The sequence below is a fragment of the Barbatula barbatula genome, assembly GCF_947034865.1.
Source record: "Barbatula barbatula genome assembly, chromosome: 9".
Taxonomy (NCBI): Eukaryota; Metazoa; Chordata; class Actinopteri; order Cypriniformes; family Nemacheilidae; genus Barbatula; species Barbatula barbatula.
The window spans coordinates 19624492-19646247 of NC_136772.1; the positions used below are offsets into that span (position 1 = coordinate 19624492).

Sequence of the window (21756 nt, forward strand, 5' to 3'; positions counted from 1 at the left end):
TTATTGACTTATAATTGCCGTATCTTGTTGTCTGTTTAAAGCACAAACCCCGCAAAATTATATTTTATTTTACTTTAAGAATAATACTAAAATTATCTTACCTCACGCTATGTAGTTTTTATCAAAAATGGGGAAAACGGATGGAAAAACGTGTGTCATTCTGAAAGTTTGACTGATAGTTTAGTTGTGTATCGGATCCCCATGACAACGACAGACACCGACGAGGGACAAAACACACACAGCAATTGTGTTCGACTTTATGCGACTGAATGAGGCGTTGCTCAGACCGATCGGCGTAAAATAGAAAACTACCTCTCGCGGTGTTTTGATGTCATACGCCGATAAGTCTGTGCAGCACCACATTAAGTCGACCTTCTCAGGTGAAGGACCTGCAGGTGTAATTTTCCAAATGCATGATTCATGTTTTCAGTTTGCTTCCTTGAGTGCCCGAGCTTACTTGGCAAATTATTTATTCGCTTCGCTGCAATGCATTTAATCAACATATAAATGTGTCCTGGCTGAGACACACGACTGCACCTCCTCTGCGTTCATATTTAATTGTTGGCCTTACACCACACCCCTGTAAAAATGCTCTTTTGGTCACTGAGGTAATTCATCTTTTCGCAAATTAAATGGCCCGGTGACATCAGCATAAGGAGTAGATTATTTTCCTTCTCCTTCATTAACTTAATTATTTGCCTATCAGTAATCCCCCATGAGTAATTCATATTTGAAAGGCTGTGGTCATAAATATCAGTGCCCATGTTGTTTATAATGCACTGCAGATTCATCTGTTCTTTAATCACCGTCTATGTCAGCTAGAGGTTAAAAAGAAAAGAGAGGGATAATGAATATGGGCCTGAGAGGTGAGATTTACATTTACAGTTGTAAACCTTTCACTCATCTTAATACAGATCTTCCAGTCACACAAACACACATGTTCCTTACAAAATTATTTAATTATTGTAAGTGAGAAAAAAATGACTTCTGTCTTTTTATCTTGAACTTTGTGTTTATTTCCCTATTTTCCGAATACTATTTCACCAACATTGTTTAAAATTCACACAGACACAGTCCTGATCTCTTTTTTAGCTGAATAAATTAGATATAATCTGTAACAGTTAAATAACATTAAAAACACTAGAGCAACAACATGATATAAAATAATTGACTTAATAATGTACTGTTCAGTTTACCCTTGTTCAATATTTGCAAAGGATTTAACAGTTCCTCTGTGTTCTTCAGTCAATGGTTAGCGAAAGAATCTGACACCTGTGACCTCTGGACAATCTTCTGATCATCAGCATCCACGCTTGCCTACATTCTATTGAAGAAAAGATGTTTCATTTATGTACAGCACAAGTGTCAACATGTGACTTGCAAAGGCTTCTGCATTTGGTTCAACGGCTCACACTATTTGTCAACCAAAATGTAACATATAAAGATTTTGATCTCATAAGAAAAACATGTTAGTTTTGGAGCAGTTTACACTTGCAGTTTACAAGCAGCCTTTAAGAAAAATTATTAAGTGCAAAAAAACTGGAAGACCTTTATCATTTATTATTTTTAAATGTCACTAGTGTTTTTATGACTGCAAATGTCCTTTCGATATTCATTAATGAATGTTTCACGAACAGGTGAGATTTAAAGAATGGTTTCAACATCCACAGTTTCACTCCTTAGATGCTGGATTTTATGGATTAGGGAAGTAAAACCTAAAAGCAGTTAGCTGTCTAATTAACGAACGGACATTTTTCACAAAATGTACAGGTGTCATCAGTTCCTCATAACCCGAGTCTGATCTTTCGGTCTCCTCCGATCTCTTCTAGGTCATCATCAGAGTAAGAGCTATGTGAGCTGTAACTCAGCTCTGAGCTGTGATGCAAGAAGTCTGAAGGGTGAGGTAGACCTACACCAACATTCATAGATTTTTGAAATTCTTGCTCTTCTTCGTCATCTTCCTCTTCTGCATCGAGATCCTCATCATCATCTTGTCTGCAGCGACTGAGATCTTTGGACTTCTTTGATCTATTGCCTGACTTGCAGCCGTCTGTTTCCAGCTGTGCAGCTTGTTCTTTAGCTTTGCGGCTACGCTTCCACTTCATCCGTCGGTTCTGGAACCAAATTTTCACCTGGAAAATATATAACAACACATCTCATTGGCATTGACAAGTATTTGTCAGTTTTTATATGAATGATGATTTATAGATTGGTCAGTCCTGGCAGATCATAACTGATTTTCCGTCAGTCACATCTTAAGCAAGGTTTCCACTTGCCTGTGTCTCAGTCAGCATGAGAGATGTGGCCACTTCAAAGCGTTTGGGTCGGGACAGGTACTTGTTGAGTTTGAACTGGTTTTCCAGCTCTAGCAGTTGCTGACTGGTGAAAGCTGTACGTGGTCTACGACACTTTCCGATCAAACCAGGCTGAGGAGCTCCTGAATAAAAGAGAGAGGGGAAAGGGCATTTGTAAAACTTGAGGAGCAGCAACAAATACATATCCACCCCCACACAACACCCCCCCCCCCAAAAAAAAATGACAAAAGCTGTACTTCAGTTTATTGTTGATGACAGGGCTTGGAGATATTGCTTTTGCGTGACAATAAAACACCAGAGAGCACCATTAACTTAATGAAAATTCAATAAATGCTACCAGAAAGTTTTATTGATGAAGCTCAGACTGGTTTAAGTGTTTCTTTATGCTTTTTCGTTGGATGAAGGCAGTTTTAATGGAGTTGTCATTTATTACGCTATGAAAAGACTTAAGATAAAAAAGCTTACATTATAGTTCCGTTAGCAGTAAATACTGATTCAGTTATGCTTGACAATATTTATGGCCTGTGAGTTAATTTTATTGTGTTTTTGATGAGATACATACAAAAGACTGCAGGTTTGAATAACTGAAAAGTTAGCATAAACAAAAGATTAAGTGTTACATGAAACAACCAATCAGGTTCATTAATATGCAGTGTTGTTAACATATTTTAACAAATTTAACTTACATATGTATAGGCCTATTAATTTTGAAAAATTCTGGTGCTTTATGAAAAGTAGCCTATTGATGCGGTATAGCAATTAAAGTGTCATTATTCAGACAATGTTTACTCCGACCTGCTTGATAAAAAGTTTACATTCTCGTCATCCAGGATATTAACAGCATTAACAATATAATAATGCATGTTTATAATTTAATGCAGGATGGACTTAATGTACATACCGCTGTAGTCGGCGATGCGAGGCATTATGAGCCCTGTCCGTAGCCAATGCTCCAGCGGGAAAGAACTTGCCACGGCTGCTGCTTTCAGGTGCTCCGGGTACTGCTGCGCAAAACCAGAATATGCGAAAGTAGGGTGCTGCGCACCGAGCGCTGCGATGGAGTACATAGGTGAAGGATACATTCCTGGGATCGACCCTTGAGAAAAAGATGTTAATCCTGGGTGGCAAATGTTTAAGACGCCCGGTTTGGGTATGACCCCTGTGTGAAGCTGAAACGCTCGAGAAGGAGAATTATCTGTCCGTTTGCATGTCATAGGGTCGATGTCAGTGCCGTCATTGCAGAGTCCCGGTGAATCCTCCCGAACTATCCGCTGCGAGCTCTCTGATAACAGAGCATCAATTCGGAAGTTTTTTGACTTATCCATAGTGGCAAATTTTCAGGCTCAGATATTCTGCTAGTTTAAATATATTATATTATAACTTTTTCTTTTATCTTGTTCACTTAAGTTTAAAATAATTAAAAATGTACCTCTGTTCCGACAGTCAGGAACATTTTCTTACAATTATTTAAGATAATTTCTGTATGTTTTCTTGCGGTCTAATGTATTTGTGTTTTCATTCCGACTCTCTTTATACCCCGAAGCAACGTTATGCCAGGTGTGCGTGCAGACATCCGTTTTTGACCGTCTCGCCCTCCAACACGCTCCTCCTAAACAAACTCTGATTGGTTCATTGTGACGCCCTTAGAGTGAAGAAACATTCCATACATCCTAATTATTTCATTTCGCATTCGTTTTTCCAAATAAACACCACAGCGTCTTTTATACTGTTTCTTTTGCTCTTTGGCCTTTTAATTAATATGAAAATATTTACAAATTGGCCACAAAAACACTAATATTCTATCATAAATTATTTTGGTGCATGATTTTGTTATTTAAATTGACCTGACAATAATAGAATAAAACAACGACAAATATATAGCCCCTCCAGTGATGGACAGCACGCCAAACATTTACCTAATCATATTTGAGGATTACTTTACTCGACGATTCAATTTATGAATTATCAAAATAAATAAATTAAAATGTAAGAATTACAGAAATTTCAGGAAAACGTGTAGTACATTTGAAATAGCAATGTTCACAAATTCAATTGCAAAATTAATTTAAATTGGGGATGTATTTGATTTCTTATTTGATTGGACGATATAACAGTTTATATGTTGTGCAAGTAAAATATATGCAGTTCTGAAAATTGGGTGAAACATATTTCAGCATATACAAACAGAATATAACAAAAAATAGCATACTACAGCGTAGTTCTAGAATTGACACGTATACGATATGTCATTAAGTTAATTGTTAAGTGATTGATTTACCGTCGACGAGAAGAGGTAGGATTTACAGTGAGTTAACTTGAAACAATGATGAGCATTTTGTTTCAAACTTCCACCACTTTAAAAGAAGTCCAGATTAAAAAATGTTAGTCAATAATATGTCTCATCAATGGCCCTACACATTTCTCGATTAAAGAAGAATTCATACTTGAAACACAACAACCAAATTCATATATTGTCATATTCTCGTAGCGCTATTACACATCCATTTTCGACAAAGATCTGGACTCTCTCGAAGAGGTTTCTCTTAAAGTGTGGAATACTAAGGTTCAACTGCATTGTTAACTCACACTAACCTTGACTAAGAGAGAATGACTGGCATATTGACCTTTTCCACTCAGCGCGCTCGCAGGTGCGATGACGCCTTGCTTTCTCACACCAACTGAAGCGATGTGTATACATGACCACCCGCTCACCCCATTTCCTTATCAAGAGCAAACATACACTAATGCACAAATAAACCAACAAAATCAGGTGTGTGAATTATAAACGCAGCCGCATTTCTTATATCTCCGTTATGCTGCTGGCAGAGGCTTATTCAAGTGAACATGGGTGCTGGGGTAGAGTTTTGCAGGGGAAAAAGATCAACATCTGACACTGTCCAGGGTAACGTGCCAACGTTCCTGCGTTTACTGGAGTAAAACGCAGAATAAATGGAAATAAATTAAATAAAACAAAATAAACAATGGCAATGTAAAAGAATGGTTTGAAAAGACACGATAGAGATTCACAAACAAAGTGTGCAGGAATATCTCTGTTGTTATCAATAATGATCCAAAAAATGTAACGTTCACTTTTTGTGAATATTTATTTTTTTCTCGTGTAAAGCTGGACTCAGTCCTGTTCATTATGTTGTAGCTGGTAGATAAATATTGTCAATATGTTCCAGACAGGACCTTGAAGTCATAATTAATCTCTGTTCATTAGGTAGCTAAAGGTCAATAATTAGGCATCTGCCCGCCAATCATTAACTGGCGGTATTTACACACAGCTGAACAAATGAAAATTAAAAAGGTTTTTTGCTTCCTGTAAAGAAAAAATGTGAACTTACGAAACAGTAAAATACAGACGTCAAACACTTTAAATGGAAATAAACGATTTGTGTATCTTGTCTTTTTTGCAATTGTGTCAACTATTCCACTCCCAGGGACATTACGCTTTGAATTAAGCTAACCTGTCTTAGAATGTACAAGAAGTTGAAAGAATTAGAAGAAAATGTTCACATGGAAATGTTGCTATTTTTCTCCAGGACATTCCCAGTCCTTTCCTAACTGTAAATTTATTTATTAATAAATTAGCAAATAAGTAAAATGAATTCTGTATAGAATTAAAAAACAAATTTAAATAATGAAATAGATGATTTGATGAACAATTGTAAAAATTTGAAGCAACCTCTACATTTCAAGTGATGATTCGTACAAAATCTTCTGCATAAAATCTTTAAAGGAACATTGTTCAAGTTAGGAGGGACAACAGAATATTTAGACTACACAGCAATGTTACATGTCAGTTATCAGGCTTCAACAAGCCCATCAGAAATTGAAAAGTCCCTCTGTGCAAACAAATCTTCATTACAATAGCTTGTTTCTTTAAACAGTGATTGTAAAGCTATTACTGTTTTTTATTATAAATATCAAATTAAAATAATTTAAGACTTTACTAAATAAATACGGAGAGTGATACTGGATTAATTTCAATGCTTGGATTTGTCATTTCTTATTGATTGAAAGCAAGTAAATTTTTGCAATGCACAGTAGATCTACAAATAAAAGTCCTCTTTCCAAAGAAAAAGAGAATACCACAGATGCAAACAATCCTGCCAAAAGTGCATGCACTCTGCATTTTGACTGTCCAGAAGGGAGCCAACACTTGTATTCAAGAGACTGTAAAAGAGCCATTGAATAGACAGCTATTCATACACAAATGCAACATGGGCTGCCCCTTTCGTAACTGTCTGACCTCTTGGTCTGGGTCAGATGTAAACATGTGCTGTGCTCACATAGGTTTCACTGTTAAAGTTAAAGGAACTTTAACATTATATAAAACATTTGTACTGCAATTTCGAATTTCAACCTTACTCATCCAACCCAAAATGATTGAGACATTCCTGAAATCCTTAGAATTTCCATTCATAACCACGGTATTGTTGCACTCTTGTGTCCTTGTGATTGACCAGAGAGAATTGAAAACTTCCTCAGTAACCAGGGCTGGGCGTTGCAGGTTAACCAGTTCAGACCTGCGTTGAATCACTTGATTAATGATGGCTATGTTGCCGGGACATCATGACAATGGCGGAGGCAAGAGGGGTGTGTTACTGGATAATTACTGGCAAATCCTCCCGCTGTTGAGTTAAAGCAACACAGAGAGTTCAACACACACACGTGCACGTACTATACAAAGAGCATAGCTGAGATGGATAATTAGTCTTGCGGAGCTGCTACAAACATCTGTTGCTCCGGAAAAAAATTGTGGCAACATCAGGAGCTGCTGGTGCATCGTGGGTGGTTCTCTTGCTGTGAAACAATACTTATTCTTTTCCATTTCTACTCAATAAAAATCTGTTCCTGTATCATGCATATTGTGATTTTCTTTACAGAGATAGTCATGCGCTCCGGACAAATAGAAAAAAGTAATCAGCACATTGGGGTTATTGTTGCTCCTAAGCCACGTTTCACAATTATTTATGGGATATCATTCCAGGCATCTGAAACCCAATGTAATAACTTACATCTAAAAAATATGGCAATTTTTCATTTGTCTAGGTGGAATCTAATTATAAAAGCAAAATAAAACAACATGCACAGAAGGGTGGGCTAAATTGCTATGCCCTTTGTTTATGGGGATGTGTGTGTTGGGTCAGGCAGGAGATATATAACAGGATAGACATGATAGATAACTGCTACATCTAATCAGGGTCTGTGTTTATCTTGCCATGCTAGTCAGCTCACAGATTCATCCAGGTTTGCATGCGTGTGCGGCTGTCAGAGGTGAACAAATTAAATATGACAGTTCAATTAGACCTGCTTGTCCAACTGAACCTAATCCTGTTGTAAGAAAAGCAGTCCCACCCACCAAAGACTTTATGTTTTTTAATCAGACACCTTGCCTTGTGGCATACTTGCATGGACCGTTCAGTCATAATTCAAAACCATCATTTTTTTAAACTTTTATTCTGAATGCGGCACCGATGTTTTACCCCATAATATTTTCTTGAAGAGACTAGGATCCGATTTTAAGCAAATCAAAATTTTCTGAAGATAAATTAGAAAGTTAGAAATACTTTAACATATAGATTTTTTGCTTTAGATGCAATTTATTTTATATGGAATAACTCTAAAAATGATATAAACTACATTCTGAAACATGGAATGTGCCTATACAGCTTGTGATCCCTTTACGCCCTTATTATGTCCATGCTTTTATATCATAAACCTGTCATTCAAAAATTACAGCATCTGATTTCCATCAGGAATTCATTAAAATATTCTCTTAGATGATGACGTGCACACATTAAATCTCTGTGTTTGTCTGGAAGGTTGTCGTTAAAATGTAATATTTGCTTTGCAAATCTATGCCAATTTGCAGAGTGACTCCATAGGCTGTTAGGTGTATTTAAATGACCAATGATCTATGGGGTTTAAGTCAAGGGCACAAAAAAGGGTCCTAGCCAATATATTCTCATCCAGAAACCAATCTCTGGTGTGAATAATTTAGCATTTTGCTCACCGCCTTATATTGACCCTCAAATATACTTCCTCAAAAAAGTAAATCTCTTGTTCAATAGGCCTACACTAAAACAATTCTGCAAACAGTTTTTTGGGAATATACAGTTGTTTAATTTGATATATAAAGTTAAAAGCTTTTTATCTTATCTTTATCTTATGTAGGAAAGTACAAAAATATGTAAAACATAAAGACATTTCTGTTAACTGGAAAAACAGAAATATGTTAAAATGTTAAATTATAGGATACAAGGATATATATTAAATAGTTTCCCCATTTTTCTTGTAAATGTCATCTTGTTCAGTAATTTTATAGTTGTTGACTGTATTTCAAGAATAAACTGTAAACAGAAATAAAGTGTAAAATAACAGTTCCCTGTAAAACTTTCCCTGTTTTTCTTGTAAATTTTTTTACTTTTGACCGTATTTCGAAAAATACATTTTACGTGGAAAATCAGTAAAAAAAAATTAAAATCTGTAATATTATTAGAACAATATAAAGCCATACACATGAGACATTTGAAAAAGTAACAAGTTAAACAAAACCAAATGTTTTCTATACATTTTTTATTAAATGTATTCTTTAAATGAAATTGGTTTACCACTATACATACATGCACAAAAGGTACAATTTAAAATTCCCTGTTTACTCTAGCCTATTTATGTTATATAAATAGCAGGCAAACACAAACATAAAACTTGTGCTTATATAGTTATACTCAGTACAAGATCGGGTAGGTTGTGTTGCAATTTCAATAACAAAGTATATGAATATGAATAGCTGCTGTGAAGTTTTGAGCATGCATAGGCCTAGTCCTCATTTTCTATAGACCTAACTGCAACATCCAAAGTGATATTTCGCCACCGCTACAAGTGCGGTAGCTTATTTAAGAAATGGTCTAAGTTGTGTGCAGTGGTGCGGACTGGGCGAAAGCTCAAAGAGGAATTAGCAATCCGTTAACTTGCCGTTCTGTCAGAGGTTCTGACAAGCTGAAAGGGAGGACCTGTCAAAAGCTCATTTATCTCCTATGGAGCCCAACATGAAATTTCATTCGCTTATTAGAACCCCCCACCCTTTCTGTTCCAGCACTTCATCACCTCTCCTCGATCCCTCCGCCTCTCAGATGGCGCAACATCACAGGGACAATGCGGCATTATGGAAATAAATAGTTCCATTATGCTGCATTGTGTGGTGGAGCTGGACGCGGAGCCCTCCTTTGGTGATGGAGGGGGCTACTTTGATTAAGACGGATGATTTATTGAGGAACGGTCGCAACACGTTTAGAGCATGTAGGAGTCAAATCCGGGAAGGTCATACAATGGGTGTTTCCCACGTTTCCAAGGCATATGCATTCAAAAATATTACCATAATAACGTTAAAGTTTGCAAACGAAGGGTTATCATTTTTATTTAGAATTTTACTGCAAAAAAGGATTTGGGCATTTTGTGTATATTGTAATTCAATTTATTTTTAAAATGAGTTCATTTTTATTTTTAAAATACAGGAACCAATTTTAGTGCTATTTCAATTTTATACATATCTTGGTGCTTCAGTGGTTCTTCAGATGTTCTTCAGGGGTTCTTCAGGTTTACGAGGTGCTATATAACGTTTCTGTATAAAGAACCTGTTAAGCCCCTGTATGGTTCTTCAGCGATTCTATATATCACTTCGGTCATCCCAAGGAACCGCTAAAGCACCATTTAAGCACCAAAATATGGTATATAGCACTAAAATGGTTACCCTATGAGTACGAGCCATGAGCCACTTTTAGTGCTATTTTTTTACAGTGTATGTTTGGATTATTTTAGTTTTTGTCAAGTTTTTTGCCCAAAATAATGCATTGTGGTGTCCAAACAACTTTACATGAATTTCTAGAATTAGGAGTTAAGAACACACTAGTACAACAGTTTGTCAGCTTTTGTCCAAAAAACGTTTTCCAGACATTGTCAAATACAGGACCATTAAGAACAACTTATTTTGAGTCCCTCCACTGTCTGATAAATGTGCTAAGTATTTTCATTGAAAGAATCGAGTGTGGACTCAGTGGATTGCCCACTTGGTAACAAGAATAGTCAGTGGCACCTCTAAAAACAAGTGGTTAACAGCTCATCAATTTAATAGAAGCAGGGGACACAGCAATAACAAAGGGCGTACAGACACTTAAACAAATGTAGCCTGTGATGTCCTTTTCAAAAAGAGTCAACAGATGTCACTTAGTGGCTTTCTACTGAATAGGACGGGAGGTCAGCCAGGCAGATAAGAGATTACTGTTTGGGAATCTCTGAATGATCGTCTCACCGACCCTAGAGAGACATGAAGGAGGAGGAGGAAACTCAGACCCCACCAGCCAAAAGCTTGTATTCAGTGTACAAAGACATTTATCAGGTGGCTTAACCCCTAACTGGTGCTATGTGTATAGAGGGTTGGACACTCAGTGCAATTGGACTAATTAAAACACTGCAGCAGAGCTTAATTGTACATCTGGCCATGCATTACTTAAATGTCCTGCTGTTCATATATGGCACATAAACGGTACGATTTGGTGATGAATCTGTCCATTGCGAATACCGATTCCTTTTTCTAACTCACTGTAGTTTTTAGCTAGTAATTCTCGGAGGCACTTTACATAAAGCATTTCGAATTCAAATGCAAATTAATTAGAAACAAACTTTAAACTCAAATATACAGACGTGGACCCTCATTTACATGTGCTTTTATCCAAAGCGTTTTACAGTGCATTCAAGGGTTCATATTTTATCATGTGTGACATTGGCAAAATATAATATAAAATAAGTATATTACAGATTGTGTTAGAATGGAAGCAAATTTACTCGTTTCATTACTGTAAGCCGTTCCTTGCACACAAAGACATATTGTCTTACACAACTGAATGGGGGATTCATTGCTATTCATTAGTTTATTAACTCATTAGTTCATACGTTTATTTATTGTAGCAGCGGCCATATAATAGAAAATGTACTGTTGAATATGAAATAAAACAGCCTCACCCACAAATATAACATTGAGCACTCATGTCAGTTTTTTATGCTGTTTGCATTGGTATAGAGCCATACTGCAACGTGACTCTTAAATAGGTTGTGTGTTGATACTCAAGTACTCAATGAATAAGCATCAAAAGACTTATTGTCATTAAACATTTGAAATGGTTGACATTTCAACACCTGGTGTTGTTTAAAGGTCATTTAAAACAAATCACAGATTACCCAACACTCTCATACTGAATTTTGTTTTTTTAAGTTTTTGTGTCAAGTTTTTGCACTTAAACAAACGTTTTTCACTTAAGATGTAACAGGCTATTGTTATGTTCTGTGATTTATGTTCATGGACTGCAATACTGAACCAGTCCGTTAGGGGCTGTTAGACAGAATTGTATGTGTGGGAAAAAAGGAGAAGAAGTGTGAAGTAAAGAGAAAGAAGTTGAAAACATCTATTGATCTGGTCTGTTTTATTTCTTTTGATTACGAGTCTCAACATTACAAATTTTGGCGACGAGGATGTCTGCATCCGTACCTATGCCTGCATGTTTTCTTCCGACGGTAGGAGAGCCTGCTATACCGTTTTCTACATGGAAGAAAATTTTCCAAAACTACTTACTTGTCATCGGAGCGCGAGGTGACGCATGGCCTGATGCTAGACTTCGTGCAGTTCTTTTACATTGTCTCGGAAGGCCAGAGGCTTTTCTATACGCTGCCAAACGGTGGTACAACTTATGATGAGGCCATGGCGGCACTTGATGCTCATTTCACGCCAAGAGTGAATGTTGTCGCTGCACGGCATAAATTCAGACAACGCGCACAGCGCATTGATGAAACTATAAGTCAGTTTATAGCGGAGTTACGTCATCTGGCAGTGGATTGTCAGTTCGGAGGAATGGAGGACGAAATGTTAAGAGACCAGCTGATTGAACGGGTTTTTCTGGCCGCGGTGAGAGACAGATTGTTACTTGAGCCCGAACTTACATTGGAACGCGCTTCCACGTTAGCGTTGCAAGTCGAATCGGCAGTACAAAATGCTACACTTCTTTCAACTACTGGTTCATCTCATGCCCAGGTTCAAGCCATCTCGAAGACAAAGGGCAGTTTCAAAAGAGGTAAACAAAAGTATGACAAAATGCCAGTACAAACTGTGAAGCCACAGAATTCAAATAAAAGATGCTGTTTTCGCTGTGGATCAAACGCTCACTTGGCCAGGATGTGTCAAAGGATTTGTGCACAAAGTACAGATTGATGAGTCTGTAAAACCAGTGCAGCACAAACTATGCAGACTACCACTGAGTGTACGGGAGGAGGTTTCTAAGGAAATTAATCGGTTACTGGAGTAATTGAAAAGATTGATGCTTCGCCATGGGTGTCACCGATTGTCGTAAACAGGAAAAAGTCGGGAGAAATTCGGGTGTGTGTGGATTTGAGAGAGCCTAATCGAGCGGTAATTACTGACTGCTACCCACTGCCTCATATGGAGGATCTTTTCACAGAGCTTCTGCGCCCTCTGCCTTTCAGAAAATGATGAAAACTGTACTTGAGGGTTTACCAGGAGTACAGAACTACTTGGATGATCTCATCGTGTATAGCCAAAACAAAGCCACCCATGATGCCAATCTACAGGCAGTGATGACTCGACTCACAGACATTGGTCTAAAACTGAATATGAAGAAAAGCAAATTCGGCCAGAGCAGAATTCGGTATCTAGGCCATGACATCTCAAAAGAGGGACTACATCCTAACCCTGACTCAGTTGAAGCCATTGCAAATGCACCTGCACCAACCGACCTACCTTCATTACGGTCCTTCTTAGGTCTTACGTCTTGGTTTAGCAAGTTCATCCTGAACTATGCAATGGTAGTAGATCCTCTGCGTGAGATACTCAGATCATCTCAGAATGGATTTACTTGGACGGAAGCAGCTGAGGGGAGTTTTCAAGGGCTAAAGCAGCTGTTAGTCCACAGCCCAGCCTTAGCTTTATTCGACCCCTTTTTGCCAACATTTGTGTCCACTGATGCTTCCGATTACGGCATTGGAGGTGTCATCTCTCAACGGCACCCAGATCAGACGGAGCGTCCAATAGCATTCGCTTCTCGTACATTGACGCCAGCCGAAAGAAAATACAGTACAGTCGAAAAGGAAGCATTAGCGTGTGTCTGGACAGTAGAACGTTGGAGGACTTACCTTTGGGGCAGGAAGTTTACACTGAAGACGGACCACCAAGCACTGACCACATTGCTGGCCACCAGAGGAATGAACAGAGCAGGAATGAGGATAGCGCGCTGGTCAGCCAGACTTCTGTGTTTCAACTACGATCTGGAATACAGACCAGGTAAAACAAATTGTGTTGCTGATTGTTTGTCACGTTTTCCGTTACCCGATTCAGATGCTGGTCAGGAAGAGGAATTAGGCCTTTTAGCAGAGATTTCAAAAGACATTTCAAAAGCCATTCCTATGAAGGATCTCATGGAAGCATGCAAATCTTGTCCAGAGTTGTCCAAGCTGCGTGCCCAGTTCACACATGGCTGGCCTAAATCACAGAAACAAATGGATCCAACGATCATGGCGTACTTTCAGATCAGGCATGAGTTAGCTGTGGATGATAAGTACATCTTGAGAGGGCAGAGACTAGTTGTGCCAGTGGCACTGCGCTCTAAATTAATTCACTTAGCACACGAGGGGCACCAGGGAGTGGTACGAACTAAACAACGGCTAAGAGACTTGTACTGGTGGCCTCGTATGGACTATGAAGTGCATTCGTCCATTCTTGTTCCGCCTGTCAGTCCTGTGACAAAACCGCCCGGACGTGTCCAGCTCCATTGCAGCCAGTGGACCTGCCAGATGGTCCATTTCAGAAAGTCGCAATAGATATTGTTGGACCTTATGAGAGAGCCACACAGGACTGTCGGTTTGCTATTACGATGGTGGATTACTATAGTAAGTGGCCGGAGGTTGCATTTACATCAAATGTTACGACCAACACTGTTACAAAGTTTCTAGCATCTGTGTTTGCGAGAGAAGGTAACCCACTCACCTTAGTCAGTGATAATGGTCCTCAATTTGTTTCTTCGGCATTCGCAGATTTTTTGACTGAAAGAGGAATAAAACACATTTGTTGCAGTGTTTACTGGCCCCAAGCGAATGGTGCTGTGGAGAGATGGAATCGTGTTTTAAAGAACTGCATCCAAGTAGCTGAAATGCAACAACTTCCATGGAAGCAAGCAGTCGCAGATTTCCTCCTGAACTACAGAGCTACGCAGCACGCAACCACAGGCATGTAACCTTTTGAACTGTAAAGAGGGACGAAGATGCGTCCGAAGCTAAACACTCTACCAACCACAGCAGCTCAGGGTGAGAAAGCAAAAATGGACATACGTGACCGTGTACGGCGGATTCAGCAAAAGATGAAACTGTACACAGATATGAAATGTGGAGCAAAACCACCACCCTTCAAGTGTGGAGATCGGGTACGTGTAAGAAAACCTATGCATGTACCGAAGGCTGGAAGGAAATTCACTGTTCCAATGTTAGTGAATAAGAAGTTGGGACCGAGCACTTATGTCTTGAGTGATGGAAAGAAATGGAATGCGGCTCACCTGTCTCTGGTTCCAGAAATGACTCAAATGACATTAGAGAATGCTCAGGTTAATCTCGGAACAGAGAATGTTGTGTATGAGCCAGTTAAGAGCACACGGGCTAGACAGCCTCCAGTATGGTTAAAGGACTATGCTACAGAGTAAAGAGAAACTGAAAGGAAAAGTAAATGAAAGAACACTAGAGTTGTATTAGGGAAGTAACAGGAAATATATGGTGAATGTGTTTGTATGTTTATTCATATGTTGTTTAACTGATAGTTTAAGATACAGAAGTAAATTTATAGTTATAGACAGAGTTCATAAGTGGATGGAAACTGGGTTAAATAATTCCACTTGTTACGATTCTTTCCCAAAGAAAGAGGGGAATGTTATGTTCTGTGATTTATGGTCGACTTTTGGTCGACTCTGGGGCTCAGCGCAGCATCCTGCAAGTGATGCCTGTGGACACTATGAGTGGCGGGCATGGCCCCCCAATGGACGCTGCTAACAGCACACCTATTCGTACCTACGGCACGTGGTATGTGCAAGTGTGTTTCAGTGGGCGGCGTTGACTGGGATTTTGCCAGGGAGGAGTTCACGACCATGGAGCACCTCGGCATCGTGCACCACACCAAAAGCCCGTCGGGCTCCCCCCTACACATAGTGACCAAAGCTGAAGCCGGTTGGCCTCCCTGAGGCGATTTCCGTCGCCTGAACAATGCCACCACCCCCGACCAGTACCCAGTGCCACACATACAGGATTTCTCCGCCCACCTAGCTGGCACCACTATCCTTTGGAAGGTGGCGTTATCATCAGGTGCCTGTCCACCCACAGGATGTCCCCAAGACAGCAGTCATCACCCCCTTTGGCCATTTCGAATTCCTACGGATGCCTTTCGGCCTCAAGGGTGCAGCGCAGACGTTTAAGCGCCTCATGAAATGTGGGACATGCCGTTCCTTTTTGTATACTTAAACAACATTCTCGTGGCATGCGCGTCCGTAGACGACCACATGATGCATCTCCGGCAGCTGTTCGGCCGGCTCGATGAGCATGGTCTCATCATCAACCCGGCCAAGTGTTTGGCCGATCCTCTATCACCTTCCTCGGCCACCACGTCACCCATCCCTGCCAAGGTAGATGCCAGTTTCCCACACCCAGGCACGGTGAAGTCCCTGCAAGAGTTCCTGGGAATGGTGAACTTCTACAACCAATTTATGCGACCCTTGTACGATGCCCTGCGGGGTGGGAGGCCAGCGGACGTGTTGGACTGGTCCCCACAGATGACTGAAGCTTTCGATGCTGTCAAAACTGCACTGGTTAACGCTGCTCTGCTGGCGCATCAGTCTCCGAATGCCCCAGTTGCGCTTACCACGGACGCCTCTGATTATGCCGTGGGGGCTGTGTGTGAACAGTGGGTGTGCGGAGCCTGGCAGCCGCTGGCCTTTTCAGCAGGATGCTCTGTGACAACGAGAGGAAATACAGCACTTTCGACAGGGAGCTCCTGGGTCTTTTCCTCGCCACCCGTCATTTCCGTTTCCTGTTGGAGGCCGGCATTTCAAAGCTTTCGTTGACCACAAACTGCTGCCGTTTGCCATGGCCAAGTCTTCGGAACAATGGTCTGGTCAACAGCAGTGTCAGCTCTCTGCCATCTCCGAGTTCACCACTGACGTTCAGCACGTGGCTGGCAAAGACAATTTTGTTGCCGACTGCCTCTCCCAGGCGGTTGCTGGGTCCGTCCACTTGGGCCTCGACTACGCTGTTATGGCTGAGGATCAGACCGCGGACTCTGAGGTGCAAGCCGACAGGATGGCCCCTACAGCTGGGGTGAAGGCCTCTACTAAGCTGGTGGGGGCTAAGTTTGTTTGGCCGCGCCTGGGAAGGTGACTCGTCATACCAAAGCCCCATTACCAAAATGCCGGAGAGACGTCTTGATCATGTGAATGTGGACCTGGTGGGCCCACTTTCCCCCTCCTGTGGTTTCACCTACCTCCTCACTATAGTGGCCTGAAGTGGTTCCCCTGTCCTCCACTACATCAGCTGAAGTGGCACGGGCATTCGTTATGGCTTGGGTGGCCCGTTTCGGCACACCGTCCGACCTCTCCTCAGACAAAGGTTTGCAGTTCACAATCGGAACTTTGGACTGCGATTGCCAAGGTCCTGGGGGTGAAAGACCACCGTACCACAGCCTAAAACCCAACAGACTTTGCGAGAGGTTTCATCGTGACATGAAGGCCTTACGGGCTGCGACTGGACTGACTGCCTCCCGTGGGTTAAGCTTGGCCTTCGCTCCGCCCCAAGGAAGATCTTCAAGCCTCATCCGCCAAGTTGGTGTATGGCCAGCCCTGCGTGTCCCGGGGGAGTTTCTTCCAGATGCCATGGCCCTGTGGTCAGTGGCCTCTCATCAGGCTGTGTCCCGGGGCATAGCCGATGCTTTCATTCCTATACCAATGTCTCGCCATGGCCTCCCCCACTCCTACGACCCCAAGGTTTTGCTGTCCGCCAAGTACGTATACATTCGCCACGATGGCCATCGTACCCCGCTGCCGCCCCCCCTACAATGTGCCCTTCTGCATCCTGGTGGGGGGGTCTAAGAACTTTGTTGTGGATATGGGGGTATGCCTGAGCAGGTGGCTATAGACCGTCTCAAGCAGCCTTAGCCCCTTGCCCTACCCTCTCCTGTTAAGCATGGCCATTATGGCCGCTTGGTCCGCCCCCCTATACGTTGACTTTTGTAGGCACTGTTCTGTTTTGTACTTGGAATAGAGCCCCTTGTTCTATTTGGGGTACCTGTTCGGTCTGGCCCTGTTTGTATGGGTGAATTCTGGGGGGGCCTGTGTGGTGACCCACAAGTAAAGCTGAAAGAGACATTCACCAAGAAACTGTACCTTTAAGGGTGGGGATGTTGTTTTTTGTGGGTTCCGGGTTAACTGGTGTGGAAGTTTACTCTGACTCACTGTTCTTATATTTATTGTTTACTGGAGAGTAAAGTTGACCTGACGCATTTCCGTCTCTTGTCTCCTCATTTGTCTCCTCATTGCACACCTTTTAAAAACGGGAAAATGCAGAAAACAATTAAAACATTTTGAATGGTGAAGCCATAGTTAACGTAATGACAACAACAAAACTTTTTGGTACAGTTTTACATCCATGCAACAGCTGGCGGACTCTTGGAGGCCGGCTTTCTTCTGAAATAATCGTACAGTTGTCTCTGTCTTCTGTAGATGTGAGAAAACTAAGAGATATGAAGAACGCAATACTACTCTACAGGTACTCAAGATAAACATAAGATTGGTAGAACTGCCTTATATTTTTGTGATAGAGTAATGTTCTATAGTATAATCTGATATTCATAAAAAAGTTTATTAAAAAATCTAAATTAAATACAGTATAAATATTAAAACTGAAACCAGCATCGATCACCAGCTGAATATTTGGTTTAGAATTGTGCTAATGTACTTTCTTTTCAGGATTAGTTTAATCTGTTTTAAAAAAAGGTAAATAATGTCTATTGTAATGTGTATTTTCTGTTTCTTTGAGTAAACTTAATCATAGAGGTTTAGTTTGACCTTGAAGTGTGAGAGTTGACAAAATGCAGCAACATTTGTTAAACATTTTAGGTATTTAGATCAACACTAACTACATTACATTGCAGTTTCCTTTTAAGCATCAATGAAGCAACATTCTTGCATTTCAATGCCGCTAATCCATTTAATCAGTATGAGGGCCTGTCACTGTTTCAGAAAAATAAATAAGGCTTATGGTAAAAGGACTGTGGAGGGACTGTGTGTGTTTAACAGCGATAAAGAGATATCATGTTGGCATCTGAAAGAATGCCACATCAGACCATCTTTTTTAAAACTCGCGCAGAAGGAAACAGATTTCAATGTGTGTGTGTGTGTTTGTGTCAGTGCATATGCGTTTATACTCAACCCCTCTTTGTGTATTGACATGATAATGGGTACAAATTGATGAAGAAATTTCACTCTCTCTGACAACAGTGGCAGAATACACAAATGTCCCACCACCCACTAGCAGGAATAAATCACAGCCCTGCACCTCCTCCTGTGGCAGCCAGTGTAGAGGCTGTTTTAATTAACTAACCCCCCTGCCACTGACACCACTAACTACCACTGTGTCATCCTCCTGTTTAGTCCTGCACTGGAGCCTTGTAATCCTATCAGCCTTAATCTGTTTAAACACGGGCCTGATCCACCAATTAGACCCTATCACATCTCAGATTAAGCCACGGGGATCAATTACCAGTTTGCTTTAAACGTCCACAGATTAAATAATATAAAAAATTCTGTAAATCTATCACAAACGCCATGCGATCCGACTAAGTCAACACCATAACCCTAAAAACCTCCAAAACAGATACGAAAACTGCCAAGAACAGAACAGAACAGATACTAATAGAGAATATTGTTATTGCACATCTGTAGTGCACATGATACATTAGATATATATCAGACAGTGACAGCCGGCATGTTGTGCTAAATATTTTGAAGGTTTCACAGATGGTCAATCTCAAATAAAGTTTATTTTGTACGACTGAGGAATCGATCAAGAACACTACAAACTATTGTAAAGATCTTTATTTCGACTTACCAAAACCAACATTCAGGTTGATTATAAAACAAATTTTTTCAAAATGCTGATTTGACCACTTCATATTCTAATTTCATAACTCAGTTGAAGTGGAGAAAGTGAAGTGTGCTAATGAATGAAATCAATAATTATCTGCATTGATCCGTGTCAGTATTGATTATTCCAAAACAATTTGCATTTTCCAATCTGCCTCCTCAGTGAGATACAGATTTTACAAAAGGCTTCGGAGCCCAAAGTGTTTATATGGAGATGAAATACTCACCTTCAGGAGGGAAGTGACTGGAAAAGTGTCACAAATAAATGGAATCAATGCAATCAGCTAACAGCTGAATGCCACTGCCAGTTTCACACCATTTGTATTTTAGTTGCTCCCAGGGGCTCCATCCCAATTCGGTATTGAAAAGATTCTTAATTAGATTACTTACGAAGTATAATTTACACAGCATGTTTCATAATGTAAAATAGGTACATTTTTCCCTTCGCTCTCTAAAATTTCCATCTACTCTACATCATTCATGTTTTTATTCCTATTATATACTGCAAGGTGTATATCACAGTATAGTACAGCCATTTTCTGCAGTGACAACACAGAGAAGAAAATGAATGCACCTGGGCATGTGTACTGTGTTTTCTTTCAAAAACAACTGAAAGGCTTTCATATCTTTGATCTGAAAGAGATATAAAAACAAAGTAAAAAAAGTAGGCTACGCCAGGGTTGTAGGTGAGGGCATAACTTTTACAAACCTTAATCAAAGTGTAATGTATTCCACCTTGTTACGGGTTAAGGTCACTGTACTGATTAATTAGGACATGGAAAGAGGTACAACGTCACTTTGGTCTTGCTGACCTTGATGGTTGTAAATCTGACAGCTATTTCTTTGTGGTGGTCTGAGACCTGTTGGCCGCAGTTTAGTGGATCCTTTGCTTTATTTTATCAGCTGCTTAATACAATTCAACCCCTTCAGATATATGCAATAGGCCTGTGTAAAATAATGAGCACTATTGTTTAAAAGAAAAAACGAAAGAGAAAAAACAATGGTCAACTGTAATATCCCATATTTTTGTTACCTATCATAAAATGTTGTGTATTTTATACTGTGCATTGAGCAAAGAAATAGACAGAGATGGAATCCAATTTCCAATAATAATAATTCATAATTTTAATTCCCTGTTTGCCTCTTTCATAAGGGTCTCTGTGCAATTTACAGGATGCTTTGAAATTTTATGTAACAAGGACCCCTAGTGGTGTTTTTGTGGCATTTAGGAATATAAGAGCAACTTCAGAAGCTTGTTCTATATTCTACGTCACAATATCCATATGCTCTTGAAATGGATGTGTAAAATTTAACACAGTGTTTGTGTTATTCTATTTAACAGATTTTGTGTTGAAATGAACACAAAACATATTGTCCAAAAGAAACACATGCCTAATGTTTGTTTTTACATTTACATTTATTCATTTGGCAGATACTATATTTTATAATAATAATATAATACTACGTATATAAGAAATTTCTAATATAAAAAGGCCTCAAAATATATATTTTAATTTTTAGTGCCATCTGGTGGGTGTCAGAATAAGACAAAATCTCAGCTGCTTTTTCAGTAACAGCCACTAAGTGGCGCTTTGGTAGTGGAGCGGGAAAACAACTGCAGAGTCACAGAAACAAACAAAAGAAAGGTTTTAAGTATGATGAAAAGAGTTCAGGATATTGATAATTCTAAGTCAGACTAAAACGCACATCTCAAATGATTTAAAATGAAACGCCCAGTTAAAAAATAACACTTGATATCATGCTATGGTCAATTTAAAACTTTCTAAAATTGTTCTGTACATAAAAACACAAACATCCGTATCGTATTGCCAGACACACTCACTCAGCAGGTAAAACATTGAATAATTTAGCAGACAATTAAGTTTATATCCACAACAACTTTCAAATGAGGCAAACAATAGAATAATTAGAAGCAGATTTAAAGTTAGCTCAAGTATTTTTCTTTATATATTGGATATTAACGGTTTTGCACATATTTCTTGTCTGAGCAGCGGGGCTGTTCTAGGACCCATTCATGCCAAGAACCAGTTAATCCATACAAATCAGTTTACACAAGTTGATTTACACACAAGTTGGGGAGGGACAATTTAGAATCCTCAATTTTGGTAATGGGAGGAACCCGAGGAAACCCATGCAAACACAGGGAGAACATGCACACTCCACACAGAAAGGCTACCTGT

At 39.9% G+C, this 21756-nt stretch overlaps 1 protein-coding gene across 1 annotated transcript; it reads right to left on the bottom strand.

Annotated features, from left to right (window-relative positions):
- Positions 1 to 1490: 1490 nt before the first annotated feature.
- Positions 1491 to 3640, bottom strand: mnx2a (motor neuron and pancreas homeobox 2a; the record flags this gene model as incomplete). Its single annotated transcript, XM_079465167.1, has 3 exons — positions 1491 to 2132; positions 2277 to 2437; positions 3217 to 3640. 3 exons carry the CDS (start codon positions 3638 to 3640, stop codon positions 1785 to 1787), a joined length of 933 nt encoding a protein of 310 aa, XP_079321293.1. The 3' UTR covers positions 1491 to 1784.
- Positions 3641 to 21756: the final 18116 nt, after the last annotated feature.